Genomic DNA, 21,849 nt, shown 5'->3' on the forward strand with positions numbered 1-21,849 from the left:
CCCCTGGGTCCTGATGAGGCCCCAGGACCAAAAGAAGGGTCCCCTCTGAGGACTCGGGCCTGTGGCCTCCCAGGGCGCCGCTGGTCTGTTTGCAGGGAGAGCAGCAGGGGCTGGGGAAGCCGGTCTTCTTGAGTGAGGTCAAGAGTGAGGTCTGGACACAAAGCACACGTCCCTTCCAGCGAGTCAGGACCAGGGAGGAGACCCCGCAGGGAGACCCAGCAGGTGTGGCGGGGGCCTGGCAGGGGAGTGGGCCTCACCTGACTGCAGCAAGCCGGCGCCTCGGTCCTTGACCCCAAACTGCTGCTGGATGTCCAGAAGGACGCCTGGGAGGGAAGACAGAGGGTGCTTATGTCTGATGCCCGGGGCCCCTGTCCCCCACCCCACCTAGGAGACCCCCAGTCTAAGCCCAGCCCGCCCAACCCAGCCCCTTCCACAGAAGGCCACCTCGCCCAGTCTGGCCAGGCCATGCTCACCCTGGGGGCATGGGATCCCACCCCCCACTCAGGGACCACTCAGGGCCACTGCAGGAACCTGAGGACAGACGGGCGGGACTCGGGCAAACGCGTGCTCGCGCTCACTCAGCTGTCCTCAGGGTTGTAACCAGGACCCCGCTTTTCCGATGCCAGAGCTGAGACACGGAGGGAAGCGGGTAGGGCTTCTTGGGGGGGAAGGGGATCCCTGGAGGTCATGCCTGTCCTCCTCCTGAGTCCCCACCACCTCTGCTCTCCCGTTAGGACTTTGCATGTTAAGAGGACTATAACCAGAGGCCACCAACAACCACGGACAGACAGAGCCACGGCTGCGTGGGGGCCGGCAGCCTCCTGGAGCCTCCTCACCTCTCACGGCGCCCAGCCCCCCACCCCGCAGGCCCTGGGGGCCCCCACCTCTGCTTATCTCCAAGGACAGCAGGGGGCTGGGCCACAGGCAGGAACCCCACGCCCCCCCCCCCGGCCATGACACATCTGCACCGAGAAGGGCTAGGGAGCCAGGAGGAGGAGACAGGGCAGGTTGCCCCGACAGCCCCCCACACAGGGCACGGAAGAAGGGACCTGCCCTCGGGGGTCTCCCAGAGCTCATCAGGATACGGTGATGGCGCACATCACTGAGCAGGAACTGGGCAGACAAGGGAGCTGAGCACGAGAGGTTAAGCCTGCGCCCCAGGTCGTACAGCGGCAAGGTGGCCAAAGCGGCCCCCGGGGCCCCGGAGGAGGGTCCCGCCTGGAGACTGCCCCCCGAGCCCCAGGGCCGGGATGCTGAGCCCTCTTCCGGGATGCAGCCTGACACCGAGAGACACTGGCCTCCTCCTCGTGAGTGCCGAGTGGATTCACCCTAATTACCCATAATGAAGAGGCTGTGCGAGGCCCAGTTAATGACTTAATAACTAAGGCGGGCTGTGGTCGTGCCCCGAACGCGGAAGCCAGGGGCCTGTCCCTGTGGACGGAGGGGCCACCAGGTGGGGCCTCCGCGGGTGGCACGGTTGGGCCCAACCTTAGGGCACCACTTACACTCACCTCCCAGCCCCGCAGCCCATTCGCCCCACTTCTGAGCCAGGGCCGCCCTGCCCCTCTCTCTCCCCCACAGTCAGCACCTCCCGTGGCTCCCCAGTGCCTCAGACGCACGCTGGCCTCCGCCAGGCCACGGGGCTGCAGGCTCAGCCCCTCCAACCCCGCCTCTGGCCTCCCTTCTCAGAACACCCCCGCCCCATGCTCTGGACCCCGACTGCCCACAGGTCCTCTACCCTGATTCCTGCCGCTCCTTCAACACTAGTTCAGGTGCCTCTTCTTCTGGGAAGTCTTCCTTGGCTTCTCCCCCTCTCCTGTCACCCTCAATAAGGCAGGTGCCCCCACATTCCCCTGGCACACTAGGATCAGTGACTTCTGAAGACACGTAGGGACGTGGGTAGGAGCTCGCTGGGCCCACGGTGGCTAAGAGCCACGAATCACTGCTCCCTGCTAAGTTCTAGGTACCCAGTGAGGCTCTGCAGATGCGATTTCTACCCCTGCTGCTTCGTCGCATTTTTCACCCCATTTTACATATGAGAAAGCGGAGGCCCTGAGAAGCGAAGTAACTTGTCCTATGGCGGGCAAGGGCCCCAGTGAGGTTTGAAACAGGCTCTGTTGTCAAAAACCAAAAATGTTTTCTTCTGCCATGCCGCCTCTGCACGCACTTGGCTCCTGCGGGCCCCCAGCCCGGGCCCCGCCACGCAGCCAGCCCCCAGCGGCTGTTTGTGGACAGAGACGCCCCATCCCCACTGCAGCGAGAGCCCCCTCAGGGCAGGGTCGTGGCGGGGCATCTCCAGAACCCAGAACAGACGCCGCCACATGTTAGGTGATGGACAGGCGCAGGTGGGAGGTGGCAGGAGGGCGAGACGCCCCTGGGTCGCTGCGCAGCGGGTGCCTGTCCACAGCCAAGAGGAGGGCACGTCCGGGGAGGAAGGCCGTATCAGCGCGGTCCTCGTGAGGCCAGCAGGGGTCCGCAGCGCGAGAAAACGCCCTCGCGTCCCCCGCCCCGCCCCAGGCATCTCCTAACCTCCAGACTGGACATGCTCCACCCCCTCCAGCACTTCAAGCCCCAGTGTTTGCCTCTGCCTCCAGGAAGCCCCCCGACCTCCTCCGACACACAGAGCCCCTGGTAAGAGGGAAGAACATTTTTGCACATCCAGACGGATGTCCTGGGAACTCCTGGGCAGGCCAGACCCCAAGGGCCTTAGGGGCCCTCACCCCAGCACCCTGGAGCCAGGCCTTGGGTCCACCGCCTGAGCTCCAGGCAGAACCTTCCCGGGGCCTGGGGGCAGGGCCTCACTGCAGCCTGGTAGGGGCTGTGGCCGCAGGCGGGTGAGAGCCGCTGGCCGCTGGCTCGGGAAGCATGGGTCACAGCAGCTCGCCAGCCGCCTGGATGTTCCTCTAGGCTCCCGCCTGGCCTGGGCCCACGAGCCCCTCCCTTCTTCCCACCACGACCTTATTTTTAGCCTCTTTCCTGGAGGCTGAGGTTTGGTGGGTCACAGGACGGGCCTCCTGCCCGGGAGCAGCCTCCCCCAGCTGAGGCCGGGCCCCTCCACCAGCCCCGGGCACGCAAGGTGGGGCTCCACACGCAGCCCCCAGCCGCCCACGGCCACAGCTGAGTCGAGCCTCTCCGCACCCACAGCCAGGACCACCCTCTGCCCACGGGGGTCCCCCTCCCTGGAGCAGCCCGAACATTCTGTCCCACCAACCCCCGGTTACACCTCTCTCTCTAACTCAAGCCCCCAGGGTCTCGCCTCTTGCCCCAGGCCAGCTGTCCCTCCTGCTGCCCCGGGAGCCGGCCCTGGGGCACGCCGGCTTGGGCCTCACTCCTGTCTCCTGCGCGTCAGCTCACAGACACGCGCCCCTCTCCGGCCCCTCTGCCAGCCCCGGATTCTCTCCCCACTCAGGCTTCCAGCCACCCAGACTCCCGTCCACGGCTCTGCCGCGTCCTCCCCGGTCCCCGAGCCGCAGCATGGCACTCCCCAGGCCGGACGGCCTTCGCCTTCCTCGGCCCCCGAGTGGGGGCCTCCAGAGAGTCTCCTTCACCCCCCGGCCCCCTCCTGGCGCCCCGGCACCCCTCCTGCAGCCTGCCTCACGGGCACTTAACCATCTTCTCCTAAGTCCTGGGCGGCGGCTCCAGAGAGCACAGCCCGTCTCTGGACTCAAGGAACAGGTGCCGCGGCCCAGAGGCTATCAAGTCTGGCTGGAACTCAGAGTCAGCCAGGCCCCTGGGTCAGTAACACCCCCGACGACGACGACCATGTGGGGACTGGCACGCGTTCAGGGCTTAGCGCTCGCCCGACACGGTTCGCACGGTGCTGCCTGGATTAGTTCACCGAGTAGGGCTGCAGTCGAGCTTTGTGGATCCCCGCTGCCGGCCAAACGGAGCCCGGACTTCTTCTGGCACCGGAGGCCCCCGTGACCCAGGTCTGCACAACCACCTGGCCTCAAGGTGAGACCCAAGAGTCACTGACACGCTGCCTGGGTGACCTGAACCACCGGCCTGGCCAGTCCTAGGCCCCTGTGGTGTGTACATCACAGCCTACAGGCCTCGGAGCCTTGACTCCAGCCAGGCCCTCTTCCCAGGGAGTCCGTCTACGCCGTCGAGGTCTCCCGCGTCCAGGGGTCCGACCCAAGGGCGTCTACGAGGGTGTCCCCCTAACTCTCTCTCTGCAGCTCTTGGTGAAGAGGTGCCCGTAACCTCGAGAGCTGACTGATCATGGGTACTCACGGTGCCACCCCCCGCCCCCCCCCCCCCCATCGTGGCTGGTCCGTTGGTAGATCCCAGAGAAGCCAGGTCCAGATCCCAACCTGCTGGGGTCACGCAGGCCTCACAAAGGCCACGACAGGAGAAGAGACTCACACTGACCTCGGGAGCCCCCGGCCCAGCCTCAGATGCACGGCGAGATGACAAGACCCTGCGGACTCTTCCTGCCCTTGTCAGCCAGGCCAGGGCACCAGGTCTCAAGTCCACGCCCTCAAACACAGGCATCATCACCCCACATTCGCCCTGCCTTTTCCGGAGCAGACGACCTAGCTGAATCCCCAAGAGCGTGGCTTCCAATACCAGACCATCTGGGTTCGACTGCGCTTACCCTGCTGTGTGACCTCAGGCAAGTTACTTGACCTGTCTGTATCTCTGTCTTCCTCTGCAATGGACCTTAATTTTAAGATCTGCTTCATATGGTTGTTGTGAGGTTTCGATGGGTTAATCGATGTAAAGTGCTTAGGATGTTGTCTGGCACAGAGTAGGTAGTCCATAAACGTTAAAAATGTGACCACAGGGGCGCCTGGGTGGCGCAGTCGGTTAAGCGTCCGACTTCAGCCAGGTCACGATCTCGCGGTCCGTGAGTTCGAGCCCCGCGTCGGGCTCTGGGCTGATGGCTCGGAGCCTGGAGCCTGCTTCCGATTCTGTGTCTCCCTCTCTCTCTGCCCTTCCACCGTTCATGCTCTGTCTCTCTCTGTCCCAAAAATAAATAAACGTTGAAAAAAAAAATTAAAAAAAAAAAATGTGACCACAGATCACTAAGCGCGGGGTAGGAGCCCCAGCCATGACCAGAGGGCAATGGGAACTCCCACCTCAGTGTTCTTTTCTCTAAAATGGGGCAGATGCCTGCAAGGACAGGGCCTAGGGATCTGAACGGATGGGCCACGGGTCCCGGGGAGGCCTCAGAGCTGGCTCACTCTGGAAGGATCACCCTTCTCCGACACTCAGCCGCAGCTCCCGCCCCGGTAATTACAGGAGCCTGAGGGCCTGGCTCTGCTGACCTGGCCCTGCGGGCACCCCCCCCAACCCCCCCCCCCCCCGCCCCCAGCCGAAGGGGACCAGCCAGGGCGGTCCCTGAGCCAGGACCGGCTCTCAGGCACACTCACCTCTACCTGCCCCCTCCCCCAGGGACAAGCAGAGTGACCTCTGGGAGCATCTGGCTCCGCTCTGAGCCCCGGGCTGCCCGTTTGAGAGCCACAGGGTCCCCATACGCCCCACACCCACCCCGAATCCCCATCACGTTTGTTGAACCTACACCGATCCTCCCACCGCGACGCCACCCGACAAACCTGGGTCATTAATGTCAGAGGGGCTTGGCGCTCACCTCCACAGGGATCCCGTGAGGCCCCGAGCGCCGGACCCCAGCCCCTCAGGGAGACCCCACTCCTTTTCTAGAGGGCCCGGATTCCAAGCCTGTGCCCCTAAAGAACATTGCAGCTGGGCCTGAAACACCCCTCCCTCTCCCAGGTCCTAGAGAGGAGCCCCCCACCCCCACCCGGGGCTCAGAGCCCTCCCTCCTCCCACCAAGTCTCCGTGCCCAGAGTGGGCGGGGACAGGCAGCCTGGCCTGTGTCCTGTGGTTCTAGTCTATCATTTGGGGCCAGTTTTCCTGGAACCAGACTCGGCCTTAGTAATTTGGGGGCTCTGCACAGCCGCTCCTTCCCTGGAGCAGCCCCCGCCCCACCCCTGTCCCCGGCTGTGCCCTGGCTCGGGGCCTCCCAAGACCACCAGGGCTACCCTTATCATGATCCGCAGACCCAGGATGAGGCCGGGGCGTGGGGGAGAGAAGCCCACAGACGCTCAGCTGTCCCCCTGCAAGGCCTCAGTGGCCAAGGCCTTGCTCCTGACCCTCAGATGGCAGACTGAGAGTCAGAGGGTGCCACTGGATAGAGGCCCCAGAGCCAGGCAGGACCTGGCCTCCAAGCCCCCAGACTGGCTTGTGTTCCCGCTTCGCCCACCAAACCACAGAAAACAGGCTGTAACCAGCCTCCTCTCAACGTCCACACCAACTGCCCTGGCGTGGATTTGAACCCTGCAACCTAGGAACGGTGAGTGACCCAGTAACACCACCCCCGGGGCACCACACTTCACAGTCTACGAAGCTGAATCGTCCTCCTTGCTTCCCGGACCGTGTCTGGCAAATCCACGCTCGCCGGTGAAGGGACCGCGAAGGCCTCACGGAGGTGCCCATCTGCAGGGCGCAGACCCACAGGGAAGCCCTCCCCGCCTCCGCGCTCCGGCCGGCGCGTCGCCCCTGCTCACGTCTTGCTCTAACGTCCGTGCTTCTGCCCTTCACCCGCCGCCCCCAGGCCAGCGGGACAGAGCCAGGCCCAGAGCAGGCCAGCATCCGCAGGACACCGCTGTCCAGTGTGACCCGGGCCCCACCCAGCGCTCCAAGTGCCCTCTGCCCTCACAGCAGACCCGGCAAAGTCACCTCAGAGCCCTCCTGAATGTGCGGAAGCCGTTCTGCCCGGCGTGGGGGTGAGGAGACCCCTCCATCGGGGCTGAGGGCTGGGCACGCAGGGCCCATCCTGACCACTTTCCCAAGTCCCTCCCGGGGATGCGAGGCCCACGGCTCCCTGTGCGCCGTGGTCAGGACTCAGGCCCCCGCCTCAGCATCGGGGCCTGGTCCTTCTCAGGGTCGTCTGAGCCTACCGGCGCCTCTTCCGCCCGGGAGGATGGGTTGGGGTCAGGCAGGCCAGGGTCAACCCAACCCGGCCACCCAGTCGCTCCACAAGGCCAAGCCCGGGCCAGCCCCACGTGCATGCTGAGGCGCCAGCGGCCAGCGGGAAACAGCCCTGGGGAAGGCGGGTGCAGGCAGAGCTGGGGAGGGGACAGCAGACAAGAGTTCCCGGGACCAAGTGCCCCACACTAGCCTTGGGAGCAACACCCTGACCACAAAACCACCTGTTGTGTGTCCAGGGCTCAGAGAGGGCCAGGATCCGTCTTAGGTGACAGAGCAAGTCTGGCACATCCAGGAACAGGAAACTCAGCCTCGCTCAGGGCCCAGTAGGGAGCTGGGCCCCGGGAGCCTGAGGATCAAGCCAGGGTTCTCTGTCTCCCTGGGTCCCATCCCCCTTCTGACCTCAGGACTTCAGCACACCCCCCCCCCCCCCACACACACACCCAGGCGGAAACAAAAGCCACTTCCTGTCTGGGGAAGGGACGGGACACCTCTCTGAGCAGCTCAGGCCAGGCTGTAACGTGCAGCCCTCCTGCCCCTCACAAAACGGGAAACTAAGGCACGAGCTGGCCGGTCACGCCCTTGGTCCCAGACCAAAGCACTTCCTCTGACGGGTCAACAGCACGCCAGAGAAGGCACCTGCAGAGGCGGGCAGCCGGTGGTTTGTCATTAGGGCGCTGGCTCTCCAGGCCGGTCGGGCCTCTCACCTGGGCGCTGACCTGCCAGACAGCCACCTTGGAAGGCGGCCCTGGACGCCCCGCCCACCCGGCAGGACCGAAGTGGTGCTGACACTGCAGTGGCCAGGGCAGGGCCACCCAAGGGGACAAGGCCGCTGGAGGGGGCGGGGCAGGGCTGCTGTTGGCCCTCGCATCCACCAAGGTAGCCACAGAGCTGGGAGCTTGATGTGGCCTCCACCCACCCAGGTGACCCTGTGACAGGCCCTGGGCGGACAGACTCAACCAGGCGGACACCAGAAGAGCCAAGAGCCCCAGGCAGGCAGCCCCCTCGTGCAGCCAGCTCAGGTATGCGGGGAACCCCCAGGCCTGCCGGGCCTGTGTTCCCACCCGGTCCCTGTGCTCTGCTCTCCCCGGCTTTGTGTTAGTGAGCAGTTGCCATGGATACTGGTCTCAGCTTCTTTGGCAGAAAAGGGCTCCCCCAGGGCAGGGCTCTGCCTCTCCTCACCAGGCTCTGCCCCGCCCAGTGCCACCAGCTGGATCAAAGGGAAAGGGCTCAGGAAGGCACAGGTGCCCCAGAGACGCTGGGGAGGGGTCTCAGCTCCCGACAGCCATTCTCCATTCTCTTCCTGCTGGGCCTGGCTCCAGCCTCCGTCCTGCTCCCATTTCACAGATGGAAGAGTGGGGGCCCGGCACCAGGAAGCGGCTCGGAGGAGACGGTGCCCGAGCCCTCACCTTTCCCCTGAGCTGGCAGCCGTGACTGGGCTCCAGCCGTGGGAGCGGGGGAAGCTGTAGCAGCCTCTGCTCCGAGGCCTCGTGCCCTGGCCAGCAACAGGGCCAGGCACCCCTGCCTGCACGGAGACAGCAGTGTCCTGGGGGGTCCTGGTCCCGCTCCTCTCGGCTGCGGGAGCTTGGGTGAGCACCTGTGCTCTCTGGCCTCCAGCATCCCCATCCACACGAGGAGATGTGTGCAGGGGTGGCCCTGGGCTCCTTCCCTTCCACCCCCCCATGAGCGCCAGAGCTGGGCCTGGCCCTCCCCACCTGCCGCCTGCGCCCTCAGGGGGTTCTCAAGGGGAGGAGGGGAGGCCAAAATTGGCTGGGAATGCTACTTGGTTCCCAGGATGGAGACCCGGCCCGGTGGAGGAGGGAGGGGTCCTCAAAGGGGCCTGAAAGGGACCGACCGAAACAAAGAGACACGGGAAGGACAAGGTGGCCGGGGGCACAGCTTGCACAGAGGCGAGAAAGGGAAAGAGGCTGGCATCTGTGCGGCTCTCCTAAGGGTGCGTGAAAACACTCATTCGCTCCGGCAACCTGGGAGGCACCCAGGAGGCGGTGATAGCCCAGAAGGCTCAGGTGACACCCCCCAGGTCACCCAGCTGGGGGGGCTGAAGAGCCTGAACCCAGGTCTGCACTGGCCACTGCAGCGGGACCCCAGCCACCGTGGCTGTGGCTGCCTGAGCCGTGGCCAGTCCCGACTGACCCGCGCTGTAAACGGAGAACACACACCAGGCTGCAAAAGTTAGTATGAGAAAAAAAAAAGAGCAAAATATCCCATTAATAGCTTTTATGTTGATTACATGTGCAAATACTTTAGAAATGTGAGGTTGAATAAAATATATGAATCGGTTTCACTTATTTCTTTTTACTTTTTCAACGTGGCTCCTAGAAGTGGTTAACTTATCTATGCGGCATCATATTCCTCTTGGACAGAGCTGGTTGATCTATACCATAAAGATAGAAACACACAGCACAGATTTCGAGAAAGAGAGTGGGAAATCCACAGCTGAGGGTCTCAGGAGTCAGGTGGGTCGAACATCAAAGGTGACTGAGCCGTAGAATGTCTGCCCCCTCACCCCCCCCCCCCAGCCAGCAGCAGGTGGACTCTGGCCTGGGATGCCCATTCCCCTGCCCTCCCCCTCCAAACACATCAGGCCATAGCAGTTGTCATAGAGACAGTAAATCTCCCTAAAAACTGGACCTGGGGCAGGGGTGTGGGGAAGCCTGCCATAACGAGAGGGAGAGGGAGCCAGGCTTATCCGGAGAGGAAATCTGTGTACGTTGTGTGTTGGGGGTGGGGCGGTGCCGGGACAGGGAGGGATGCATAGCCCAGGCGGGTGTTTGCACAGGGCTTTCCGGACCTTCCTCCCGACGGCCCCACACCCCTCTGAGCCACCGCTCCCCATCCCCCCCTTACGAATTCCCTCGAATTTCCTATCTTGTTCTCCCACTCTGACTCTGGGACCCAAGTAGGGTGGGAGGCAGATAAGTTCCAGACCTCCCTGATCCCACCCTCTCCCCTCAGTCCCTGGCAGGGTCAGTCTCCCTGAGGATACCAGGGAGGGGTGGGTCTGGGGCCGGGAGAAAACAAGTTGTGCAGTGTCACAATGCCAGAGACAGCACCAATCACCGTCCAGTAGAGATGTGGGAGCCCTCCCGGGCCAAGGCTTGCTGGTAGACCTACCACCTGCCTTCTCGGCACTTCCCAGGCCGTCCTGGACCAGGGGTGCCCACGGGCCTTGGTCTCCTCCTGTGCACAGAGTCCATTGTGCACCGACCACAGATCCCCGTGCTCGCTGACCTCCCCCCACTTTATGGTGGCACCGAAGCTCCCAGGTCCCAGACAGCACAGCGTGGGGGGCCGGTGCAGCCGGGTGTTCCTGCATCTTCCTGTTCCCCAGACCACAGTAAGAGCCTCCTGTGGATGGCCCAAGTCAGAAATGGGCGCTACTGGTTCCCACTGCCGCACCCCCCCCCCTTTGCCGCCCCCGCAGCAGAGGGAATAGAGAGCCAAGGGCTTTTGAAAGTGGGAGAGGGGGAGGGGGAACCCATCAGAGTTCCTTCCTTCTACTTGACACAATACCCTATTCGGCAGAGGAAGACTGAGGCCAGCAGGAGGGAAAGGGACCCAGGTGACACACGGTGGACAGTAGGGCCCACCTCTCTCCATGGCCCCACAAAGTTCTCTTTAGAGTCTGTCCAAAATTCCTCCCGCCACCTTCCCTCCCTCTCTCTGTCTCTCTCTCTCTTCAGTTGTTCCAGATTTTACTGAGCTGTGGCTAGGCAGGTTCTGGGCCAGCGTGCCATGTAGACAGCCACTGCTCTCCTCCTGCAGGGAGCCCCCCGTACCAGCCTGCCCACAGAGCTTTCAAGGTTACCCCGTTCTCACCTACAGGCAGCTCAGTCCACGGAAGGCCCTACTCACAGACCCCCCCCCCCGGGGAACTGGGGGAGGGGGGGTGAGCAGCCGGAACCCAGTCCATCCCCCAGGGGCCCAGAGATTATCCACCGCACAAACGGGAAACAGACTTAAACACGAGCTGGGACTGGCCCAAGGTCACACACCAAGCAAGTAAGGGGCAAATCTGGGACTAGAACCTGGCTGTTCCACAGACCCCCACCCCGTCCCCAAGGCTGGTTCCCAGAGACGCTCGCACGGGATGAGGCAGCCCCCTCTGCAGCCCCGGTGGCCTGCGCTCTACCCCAGGCCCCCAGCGCCACAGAGCTGGGAGAGGCGGCTTCAGGCCTCCAGCCAGGGCCAGCTGCAAACCGCATCTCGGGTCCCCAGGCGCCGCGGACCCGCCCCGCCCCTCCCTCCGCTCCCCGCAGCCCCGAGCCTTTGTCAGCCACGCGCTCACACACGGATCCGCGCCGCCCGCGCGCACACACCCGGGCTCCCCTGGCGCACACCCGCAAGGGGCGCGCGCGCTCGCCGCCCGCACGCAGGGGAGTGGAGGCGCCGGAGGAAGGAAGGAACTGACCCGCTACGGCCCGACAGACGGCCTGGGCTGGGGGAAGGGGAAGCTGGGGCCGGGGCGGGAGGGGGCGCGGAGGCGAGGACGCGGAGAGACGCGGAGGAGACTCTCGGAGAAGAGGACAACGGATGGGACGTCAGGGCTGGCGAGGACGCGCGGGCTGCTCCGCGGCTGGGGACCCCTCCAACCCCTGGCCCGGCGGGGCGGGGGCGGGGGGCAGGTCCCCGATTGGACCCGGGATTCACGGGCCGTCACTTGCCCAGCGTGCCTGAGCGGAGGGCCCTTAGACACCCCGCTTAAGGCTCGAATACAGGGGCCCTGGGACCAAAGGCTCCCCGGGGAACCTCCAGGCCGGGGGGGTTGGGGGGTGGGGGCTCCTGGCTCTCGGGCTGGGTGGGGCGCTCGCTCACCTGCTACGGTGTACCTGTCCAGGTAGTTGAGCACGTTGCCCAAGCTGAGGATGGCGGCAGCGGCCCCCCGTCCGCGGCCCAAGCTGGCCGGCTTGGGCTGCTGAGCTCCGGGGCCCTTGGCAGCGGCCGCGCAGCCGGGGGTGCCGGGGGTGCCGGGGGGTCCGGACGGCGCCCGCCTCACGCTGCCCGACAGCGTCTGCACCTCGTCGTCCGCGGCCGCGGCTCCCGCGGCGCCCACTCCCCGCGCCCCGCAGCAGCCGCCGCCTCCAGCCCCTCGCTGCGCCCCCCGGCGCCGGCGCCGCCGCTCCGCGTCCGCCTCCTCCTCCTCCGCGCCGCCCGCCGCCGCCGCCGAGGCGCACTCCAGGCACATCATGCCGGCCGGGGCCGGGACCGGGGCGGCGGGGGGCGCGGGGGGCGCGGGGCCCAGCCCGGGCCCACTCAGAGCGTGTGCGCGCCGCGGAGCCGCCGCTGCACCATCGCGGCCGGGCCCGTCGGCTCCTGCGCTCCGGCCCGCGTTCCGCGCTGCGCCGCCGCCGCCGCGGCTCTGACAGCTGCGCCCCGGTCCCGCCCACCCGGCGGCGGCCAATCGGCGCGCGGCTCGGCCGCGGCCCCGCCCCGCACGTGCTGCCCGGGGCGGCCGACGGGGGCGCAGTGGGCCGCGCGGGGGCGGGGGCGGGGGCCCGGGGCGCGCGGCGTCCCGGAGACGGGGCCCGGCCCGCGGCTGCTCACCGCCCGGATTTAATCAGTCCGGGGAGAGCGCGGAGTGTGACCGGCGGGGGCTTGGCGCGGACCCCCGGCCTCGGCCAGGCGCACAGGGCTGTGTGGCCCACCTCCGCAGGGAAACCCAGATCCAGCTCCTGACGGCTCCCGGCGCCTATGCCTGTGCGCGCGCCGAGACCCTACCCTCGCCTCCGCAGAGAGGCGGCCCCTGGCGGGGGAGCCGGGCTCCTATGGGGCCCACCAGACGCAGGGCATGCCTAAGGGGCCTCCCCAAGCATCAGACTGCCAGCTGCGCCCTAGGGAGGGGGCGAAGCCCAGGATGGAAGACGGGAGGCTGGGTCGTGTGTGGCACCACCCTGGGCAGACCCCTAACTCTCTCTAGGTCCCAGTGTCTCTCCCGGGGCGGGGGTAGATGGGAGGACAGAATTCAGCCCGGAAGTCTATGAGCGGTCACTACCACCCTACCTGGGGAACGGCGAGTCCTGTCTCCGATGGATGTGGCAGGGTCGAGTACCTTCTGTGTTCGCGGCCACAGTCACTGCCCTCGCCCATCTCAGAGGTGCCGTGGTTCCGTGCCCCAGCCCCAAACCTAACCTCTTCATCTGTCTGAGGCTTTGACTGTAACTCAAATCCTATAGAAAGTGCTGGGGACCGAATGTTAGCACTGGACATAGCCTGGGAAACCAGAATTACCCCCATGTTGCACAGACAGGGCCCAGAAAAGACCTCACCGTGGACCTGCAGATTTGGTGCTGACCCGGGGCTCTGATACCGGTCCCCCGTGGTTGGGAGCTCAGTTCCCCCAAGTGCAGGGGCAAGTGCATCCCATGAAAGCGTCGGCTACCGTGAGTCACGGCATAGCCAACGGGTGATGCCGCACGAGGCACCCCCTCCCTGCTGAGAGCAGAGTTAATCCCCAAGCTGGTGTTTCTTGGCGCCTTCGAGGTGTGTTTTAAATTCTGCAAGGTGACTAAAAATATGCTTCAGTGTGTTGGGTATGGATGACTGTCACGGGAGGGCCAGGAAACAGACTCCATTCTCAAAGTTCCTTGCTGCCTCTTTCCAGCTTCAAGCCGGATAAGGAAAGTTCTGCTGGCTGTCCTGGTGCTTAACAGGCCAGCACAGACCCAGGAGCTCCATGGGGTTGGGGCCGGGCCCTGGCAATGCCCCTCGCCACTATGGGGTGGTGCCAGCTAGGAGACAGTGCCCAGCGGTGGTTCTGTGTCTGGCTGTGAAGGAGACACAACCACGGCTCAGAGCCCCACCCCAAGGTCCCCTTCCCACTGGACAAAATTCCTCCTCCTTTCGGCCATAGCTCTGCCCAGGGAGAGTTTTAGCTCCTGACCAGAAAGGGGGGCACTCCCTTTGCAGCCCCCACTAGCCTAGAGCAGGGGAAGATGTCAGAGTTTGGAGCCTTTCGAGTGGGGGGGGGGCCTCTGAGCAGCTATTCGTACAGTGTGGGTTTTTCTGGGATGTTAACTCAAAGCCACTCTCTAGAGCAAGTCTCTGGGTAGCTATGGGGCACCGAGGGCAGGGCGACAGGAAGGACTATAGCGCTTTCTGGCTGTGTAGCCCTGGCAAGTCACAGTGGTGCCGAGAACCTCTGGCAGGACCACGAGATCGTCGGCCACAAGACTCACAGCGCCCTTATCTCCATCCCGCCAATGAAGAAACCGAGGCTCAGGGAAGAGAAGTAATGTGCTCAAGGTCGCACACCTGGTGGACACTGGGCCTTGCACTGAAGCCAGGTGCACCTGCCGCTGACGCAGCGTGCCCTCTGCTGCCCCACAGTGCTGCTCTTGGTTCCTCCAGGACTCGGTTCCTCGGCAGCACGTGGTGCCAGGCCGAACTCCTCCGTTCCTTTGTGAGGCCTAGACCACAAAACAGTGGGCCAGCATCCCCAAGGCAAGTGTATTTGGTTTCCTGACTGAGGGACTGGACTTTTCAGAGCCTTTAACCTCAGAGTGTACGCTGTGGGGCTCCCAGGCAGAGGTAGAGGCTGCGGTGTCCCCGTGTGTACTTGTCAGGTGTCCAGAGCTTTGCAGAGCACAGTCTGAGACACACGGGCTTCCCCGAGGCTGATACCCGGGAGCTCAGCCCCTCTGCCCATCCCCCAGGACTCAGGCCTCAGTTTCTTCCCTTCTCACTGGCCATACTCGCCCTTAGCAGGCTCTCGGCCACCATCCACATGCCCTCGGCACCCCAATCTCCATCTGTGGATGTGGCCTCTGCAGGTTCAAGGTCCATACGCACACCCACCCGCCCCGCATATCCTGCAGCTCCTTAAACCCCGCACAGTCAAAACTGAACTCGTCGTTCCCTCAAGCCTGCTCCATTCTGATATCATTTCTCTCTTGGCAAATAGCACCATCGTCCTCACTGTCACTGAGCAGGACAGCGGGGGCCATCTGGGACTCCTTCTTCTGCCTCAACTCCTACATCTAGGGCCCGTCCACTTTCTTTTCTTTAAAACCCACGGACTCAGCTCAAACCTCTCCTGCCTCACCTTTTTAAAACTCACCACACCTGCCCCAACATCCCCCTCCAGGCTTTTCTCCGTATTTCTTGCCAATGACTTTCTAAATCACCCATATGACCCCATCCGTACCTTGCACGTAACCTTTCCATGGCCCCCCACTGCCCACAGGATAAAGATATCTAGGTTCCAAGACCCATCATGACCCTTCATGACCCATGCCAATCTCCAGCCTCAGATCCTACTGCCCGGCTCTCAAAATCGGAGCCCACCACACTGAAAACAGAGCTCCCTGAACTCGTTCAGGGCTATTACACTTCCTGGAGCCTGGAGGGGTGATGGGGATGGGGGGGAGCCTATCTATAGTCCCTGCTGTCCCCTCAACGCAATGCTGTTCAGGACCACGGAGAGCGTCACGTGGGAACCCCCCCCCCCTCCCCCTGCCCCTAGTCCGGCTCTGCCTGGGTGTCTACCCAGCTCACCCTTTCGACTCGCCCTCAGAACCTCGGCACAGACCATGACTTCCTCCAGAAAGCCCTCCTCAACCCACCTGAAAACTGTCATTTCCTCCTCTGGGCTACCTGAGTAGCCTGTGTGTGCCTCCCTCTCACCAAAGCCGTCGTGCTCATTGTGTTTGTACATGAGTCCACCCCCCACCCTGCCCCACAACCCACTGTGAGCCTCGGGGGCCCATACCCTGTCTGATTCATCTCCACAGCCCAGTGCAGAGGCGCTCAGAGAATGTTTGTTGATTGAATGAGTAAATGACATTTAGCAGGTGCTCAGGAAGTGTGTGTTGATTTGCATCACGTATCTGTTGCTCTGAGTGACTCAGAAACCAGCCGCGTTCCTCTCCTGGCTCCTCTGGAAAAGGCATTTTTCTCCCTGACCGACTCCACCCTCCCTTAGCTGCCATGTCCCGTTTGCCTCCACCCTTTGATTACCTTTCCCACAAGGCGGCACCCACCGTGGGGGGAGACGGTGCCCCCTCTCTGCTCCTGCCATTGCCAACAGCGGACTTGTCAGAGCCCCTCCACCCCCCAGCCTGGGCTTGCCTTGCCAGTTTTGCTCAGAATGCTCTGTCCCTGCCTCTCTCTCCCGCTCAGAACAGATGGCTCCGAGTCCCCACTAACACAGAAGTTCCTGTTCTGTCATTTGAACATTTTTAACGCTTTCTAAATTATAGAAGATTCAGTCTCCTTTGATCATGGACTTAGACTATCAGAAACAAAGAATCCCTTGAAGGATACGGCGCCCAGCTTCTTCCCGGTCCTGCCAAGACGCTGATCTGAGAGAGCGCCAGTGGCCCGCCCAAGGGCGTCAGGATGGACGCCATCTTTGTTTGGTTTTCCTTCCATTGCTGTTCAGAGCCCATCCCCCTCCCCCGCAGCACCTGGTCTCCTGCTCTTAATGGAGCTAAAAAGCAAGGAATGACCGTGGGGTCCAACTGGACTCTCTCCCCCGGGACTTTAAATCTCGAGTAGGGTGGCGAGAAAATAGGGAAAATTGTTCGGCGCGTTGGTGAAGGCCCCCAGTAAGACGGCCCAGGAGCCCTGGCTTCGGAATCTGCAATGTACTCATCAATTCTGTGAGCCCCTGACGCGCTTCCAACAAATCCCTTTCTTGCCTAAGTCACTCAGTTTCTTCTGCACGTCACCAGACAACCCTAACCGATATAGTCACACAGGAGGAGCACGTGCGGTCACACAGCTTCCTGTGTGCGGTAAAACCTGGCACCAGTGGCCTCCTCCCGCCTGTCTCTAGAGGCCGCATTAAGCCAAAACCCTCACAGTCCGGCTCAGACATGGCGGAAAGACAGACACTTTAGGGCATGAAACGGACAGGACGATGTCTGGTGATGCAGGGGAGCAAGCCAGCGTCGGGGTGATCATCCCAAAGCCCGTGCCCGACCCTCCGAGCCTGAGGTCAGGGTGGAAGAGGAAGCTCACCCCCGCCCACGCTCTCGCGAGCCCCCCGCGGACCAGCGCACCTGTGTGCCAGGATCACACCGGGAGCTGGAAGGCAGCGGCTTGCTCGGGGGAGCGGTGGGCAGGCTGAGCGGGCGGCTCGGCTTGAGGGCCTCGTCCTGCTGACCAGAAGCACATCCTCACCCGCATTCCCGACACCGAGACTCTCGGGAGTATCAGGGCCTGGGATTGCTCAGAAGTGACCTTTAGGCCAGACAGGTGTGATGGATTGACCTCCCCGGCCCCAGCGGCTGGGCTCTCGCGGACCCACACCTGTGACCCCGGGGCAGCGAGGCCTGAGCAGACGCGGGGCCGGTCTCTCACTCCTGGCTCCCGCCAGCCCAGGCCCCGCCCCGCCCACCCCCACCCCCACCCCCACCCCCACCCCCCAACCCTTCGGATGATAACACCCTGCAAACTCGGGCTGGGCATTCTGTCCCGAGTCCTAGCGAGCACCACCCTGCCCAGCCCAGCAACCCAAACACCAGAATGCACTGAGTCAGAAGGAACTACTCTGGATTCAGGGTTCGAGCCCCAGCGCCTCCTCGTCCCCCCAGTTTCTCCGGCCTCCCCCGTTCCCCCAAGGCGCGCGCATGCGCGCGCACACACACACGCACACACACACACACACACACGCACGCGCGCCTCCAAGACGTATCAGATACCTTTATCCCCGCTCTCTCCAGGGGAATTCTCCTGCTTTGCCCCTCCGGCCCCTCCCCGCACCTCCTCAGGGTCTCCTGGGGGACTTAACGCTTCCTCTGCCCACAGGTGGCCTCACTCGGCCTGGTGCTTCTCTGTCATGGGCTGTGAGGTCCAAGGGCGGGTTTGGAGTCAGAGTCACTGCCCACAATCAAGATGGGCACCCATGATACCAACGCCTGTTTCTGGAACTTGCAGGGACGTGGTCTCTGACCTCTGACCTTTCCCCCCAGCCGCTGGACTCTGGGCTGGTGGGGGGGCAGGTGGCTGTTCTGACTCATGGGAAGCCCTTGGCCGTGTTCTGGGGATGGAGCCTCACAGGGGGCCTTCTCAGGGCTGCAGGGAGGAAGGTTCAGACCCGAGAGCAGGGCATCTGTGGGTCCAGACCCAGCCAGCGAGAATCACACAAGTGTGGGCTGGGAAAGCCACATTCGATGCCCCTCTTAAACACAGCAGGGCCCCAAGGGGGGCCATGGCATCCTGGCTCCCACACAGACCAGGAGCCTCCTTCTCAGGAGAAAACAAGGGGATCCTGTGACCTACAACAGGAAATACATGTTTGGTCTTCATCCTGTTTCCCGCTCAGAGCTCCTAAAACCTCTGGAATTTCCTAAATGCCAGAGAGCCCTCAAGATGCCTTTTGTTTGTTAATGAGGTGGCATCTGGACCCCACCCAAGTTGGGGCGTGGCCAGGAGCAGGCCGCACGTGACCGGAGGCTGGCACCTCCAGTCCCACCCCCTGACCTCTGGGGACCCACGAGGGGCGGGAGGTCCAGTCGGTCGCCGGTGGCCAATGACTCCATGAACCGTGCGGTTCGGCGAAGCCTCCAGGAAAACCCCAGAGGACGGGGCTCAGAGAACTTTTACAAGAAGCTGGTGAGGCAGGGAGTGCGGTGTTTCCCCGGGTTCTGGAGGCCGCCCCAGCGGACGGCAGGACCCGAGGAGGGGGCCGTGGGGACCTCTGACCCATAGCCGGTCAGTCAGAAGTATAGCCGACAGCCTGGCCTTGCACTTGGCCCCTCCGGTGGGGCGGGGTGGGGGGGGGGTGGGCAGTCTCGTAGGACCGAACCCTTAGCCCGTGGACTCTGACACTCTTTCCGGGTACGTGGGGTCAGAAAGGAGTGGAGGGGCAGGAGAACGGCTCGTGTTTAGAATGGCTCGGGGTGTGGGAACCCCGGCATTTGCTGTAATGGGGTACAGGTCCCTTGCCAAGTAGGCTTTTTAAAAATAATTTCAGGGACAGTCTGTTTTATGAGCTTCAGGTGTCAAATGGTGGGTGGAGGGGCTGGCCAGCTTGGTGGTGGGCACTCCTGACGAAGGGCTGAAGAGGGGGACAGGTGTGGGCTAAGCTGGAGAGCCCATCTCCTGGGGCTTGTCCATCCAACAGGAGGACAGGGAGGACAGCACAGGGACGCAGGGAGGGAGGGAGGTGAGTGTGAGTCTGATGGGAGGCGGGCCCGGCAGGACCAGGGGAGGGGGAGAGGAGCTCGTGTTGGTGGGGCAGAGAGAACATGTCCCCCCCACTGCTGCCCACCTGGAGGCCGGCGCCCTCCCGCAGGGCCCCCTGCGCCCAGCTGCTCTGAACCCAGGGTGAGTGCAAGTCCTACAGAGCCAGCCTTCCCTGCGGGCTGTGCTGGGGTCAGAGCATGAGCCGTGGGGGGTGGGGGGCCAGGGTGCGGACACCCCCACTGTGGCTGCAGGGCAGTGGAGTCTGTGCGCGACCCCAGCCCTCCTCCTCGGGGAGGCTTGAAGCCACATCGGCACCAGAGTGCAAAGCCCGGCCTTTTGTTCAGAGGGTGACTCAGGCCAAGGGGGTCTTGTGCCCTCCTGACCTGCAGAGTGGGGGGCCTGGGTCAGAGTGAGACGTCCGGGGTGGGGATGCCTAGGGACCCTTGCCCTGCAGCCCTGCACCCCCGGCCAGGGCTTCCTCTCCACCCCCTCCCAGCAGAGACACCTTGAGGCTGTAAAGAACACGCTCGCTCGCTCGTAAAAGGCCTGAAATCCACTTTTAATCGGGGCCCACAGGCAACCAACCGGGCTGAGGACCCGGGGCTGGGCGGGCGCAGGCCCAGGCCTCCCGCCGAAGGCGCTGACAGCTCAATTCCCGCCACAGGCCCTGCCAGCTCTCTGGCTGGGAGGGAAGAAATGACAGGTGCAGCTCGGCTGGGGGCCCTGAGCCACAGCCAGAGGGGGACAGGGCCCTGATGCTGCGGCGGCCAGCGGGAGGGGTGCAGGGAGGCGGGCCGGAGGGCGGGGGCCTCAGGGGTCCTCTGTGGCGGCGCCCGCGCCAGAAAGCAGGGCTCGCCTCTCCGTGTCCTCGCTGTCCGGGGTCCCTGCGGGAGGAAGGACGCTCAGCCAGCCCTCAAGGAGGCCCAGGCCCAGCTTCCGCTGGCAAAATGAACTCCAGATGCGGCCCTTCCCCCAAACTTCAGTGCCACCACCAGGGTCCTGGCCCCGCTGCTTTCCCCGGTGATGGCAGGGCCTCCCGTGACCTCTCTGCCGACCCTCCAGTCTGTTCTCTTCTGCACGGTAAGTAAGACACCTCGGGGTCCATCTGTGGCAACCACACAGTGGCTCTGTCTCAGAGCTGAGGCCACGGGCCCTACAAGGCCCTCAATTGCCGGCTCTGGCCTCCTTTCTGCCACCTTTGTCCCCACCCCCGTCCCCTGTGTTCCTGCCCCAGCCACACTGGCCTCCTTGCCAGGCCTCAAACACATCAGCTACATTCCCACCTCGGGACCTTTGCACTGGCCGATCCATCCTCCAGATAGCTGCGGGGCTCGCTGCCCCACCCCAACCCTTTGCTTCAGTGTCAGTGTCACCTGTGCAGTGGGGACCCTGACGGCAACAGTTTCAACGTGCCCCCACGTGTCTCTCTCTCTCCCCCACTCGCCTACTTGGAGCTTCCCTGCGGCGCTGACCACCCCGAACAGTCTCTCTCTTGCGCTTCCTGTCTGGCTCCCCCTTCTAGAGCCTCAGCTGCACGAGGGCTTGGACTCCGTGTTTCCCCCCTACGTCTGGCACATAGCAGGGGCGTAATGAACGAATGAGCAAATTGACAAACAAACAAATCAGCCGGCTCAGGGGGCGGCCAGCGCGGCTTGCCCCCGGGAGCCCAGCCCCGCTCCTGGCGTAGGTGATCGGTGTGCAGGACAGGGTACCTGTGCCAGGCGCCCGGGCCCGGGCCTGGTCCCACTCCAGGCGCAGCGCCGTCAGCAGGAAGCAGCCCCCGCCCAGGGCAATGACAAATGCACAGCACAGGAAACTCTGCTGGAGGCTGAGGAAGGCCTGCAGGTAGGAGTCTGGGCGCCCGGCCCTCAGGGTGCTGGACACCTGCAGAGAGAGGCCGGCCTTGGTGGTTCCCCCCCCCCTGCCACGCCCACCGAGGAGCCACCCCTCCCCTCCACCACGCCCACCGAGAAGCCACTCCTCACCAGTCCAGTAAGGTAAGGGCTGCTGGCGTCCCCCAGGATGTGGCCCACTGTGATCTGCAAAGCCTCTGCTGTCCCCCGGCACCTGGGCACCACCACGGACTGCAAAACACAGGACACCGGGGCAGCCCCCAAGCAAGGGCAGAGTGTGGGTGCCTCTGGTCCCCCCCTGCCAAGGACCTGCCTGGAGGGCAGCTGGGCTGGCCGAGCGAGTGGGAAGGAAGGGGGTCAGCAAAGCCCCAGCACTAGGACGTCAGGCCCCTCCGAAGGATGGGGGCGGCCAGGCCCCTGATGAGGCCTGCTCTCGAGGGTTTGCTCTCGGACGGGGCAAGGACCAGGCCTGGCTCTGACTCGTGGTGACGGGGCCGGGGCGTCCCAGCTCAGGGCCCAGGAGGCGGGCCGGCCTGGCCGGGAGAGGACGCACGGCCGGGTGTCTGTGTGCGTGGGCGCTGGGCTCAGTGGCACCAAGGGCTCAGCCCCTCTCTCGGGAAGTTCGAGCCCCGCTGGGTGGACACAAGTGGCACACAGCGTGGCTGGAGAGACCCCCGCGACCCCATGGAGGGGGGTGGGGGGTTAAGAGCGTGAATTCCGAAGTCAGGAATGTCTGGGTTCCAATCCCACTCGCTGGCTGTGTGCCTTCAGGCAAGTCACTGTGCCTTTCTGTGCCTCAGTCTGCCCATCGCCACACGGGGATGATAACTGTAGCTGCTGGAGGGATGTGCTCGTGGCCATTCTTCCTCTGGTACCTGGAGGCTTCGTGGGGACG

At 64.0% G+C, this 21,849-nt stretch overlaps 2 protein-coding genes across 4 annotated transcripts in view; both read right to left on the reverse strand.

The window, feature by feature from the left end:
• Nucleotides 1–12,175, reverse strand: part of SPNS2 (SPNS lysolipid transporter 2, sphingosine-1-phosphate) — a 30,000-nt gene extending 17,825 nt beyond the window's left edge. Inside the window, exons 1-2 of the mRNA XM_047089741.1 lie at nt 11,788–12,175; nt 258–323 (exon numbers count right to left, since the gene is read on the reverse strand). Coding sequence (XP_046945697.1) covers nt 258–323; nt 11,788–12,160 — 439 coding nt within the window. The 5' untranslated portion in view covers nt 12,161–12,175. The remainder of the gene's footprint in view (nt 1–257; nt 324–11,787) is intronic.
• A 7,469-nt stretch (nt 12,176–19,644) lies between these two features.
• Nucleotides 19,645–21,849, reverse strand: part of SPNS3 (SPNS lysolipid transporter 3, sphingosine-1-phosphate (putative)) — a 35,280-nt gene continuing 33,075 nt past the window's right edge. For all 3 annotated transcript variants that reach the window (XM_047089740.1, XM_047089737.1, XM_047089736.1), the window contains 3 exons: nt 21,087–21,185; nt 20,814–20,985; nt 19,645–19,985 (listed from right to left, as the gene is read on the reverse strand). In XM_047089740.1, coding sequence (XP_046945696.1) covers nt 19,912–19,985; nt 20,814–20,985; nt 21,087–21,185 — 345 coding nt within the window. In that variant the 3' untranslated portion in view covers nt 19,645–19,911. The remainder of the gene's footprint in view (nt 19,986–20,813; nt 20,986–21,086; nt 21,186–21,849) is intronic.

This window comes from Lynx rufus, unplaced genomic scaffold (assembly GCF_022079265.1).
Source record: "Lynx rufus isolate CCGP_SWC_20201006 ecotype Redwood Valley unplaced genomic scaffold, mLynRuf1.p SCAF_28, whole genome shotgun sequence".
Lineage (NCBI taxonomy): Eukaryota > Metazoa > Chordata > Mammalia > Carnivora > Felidae > Lynx > Lynx rufus.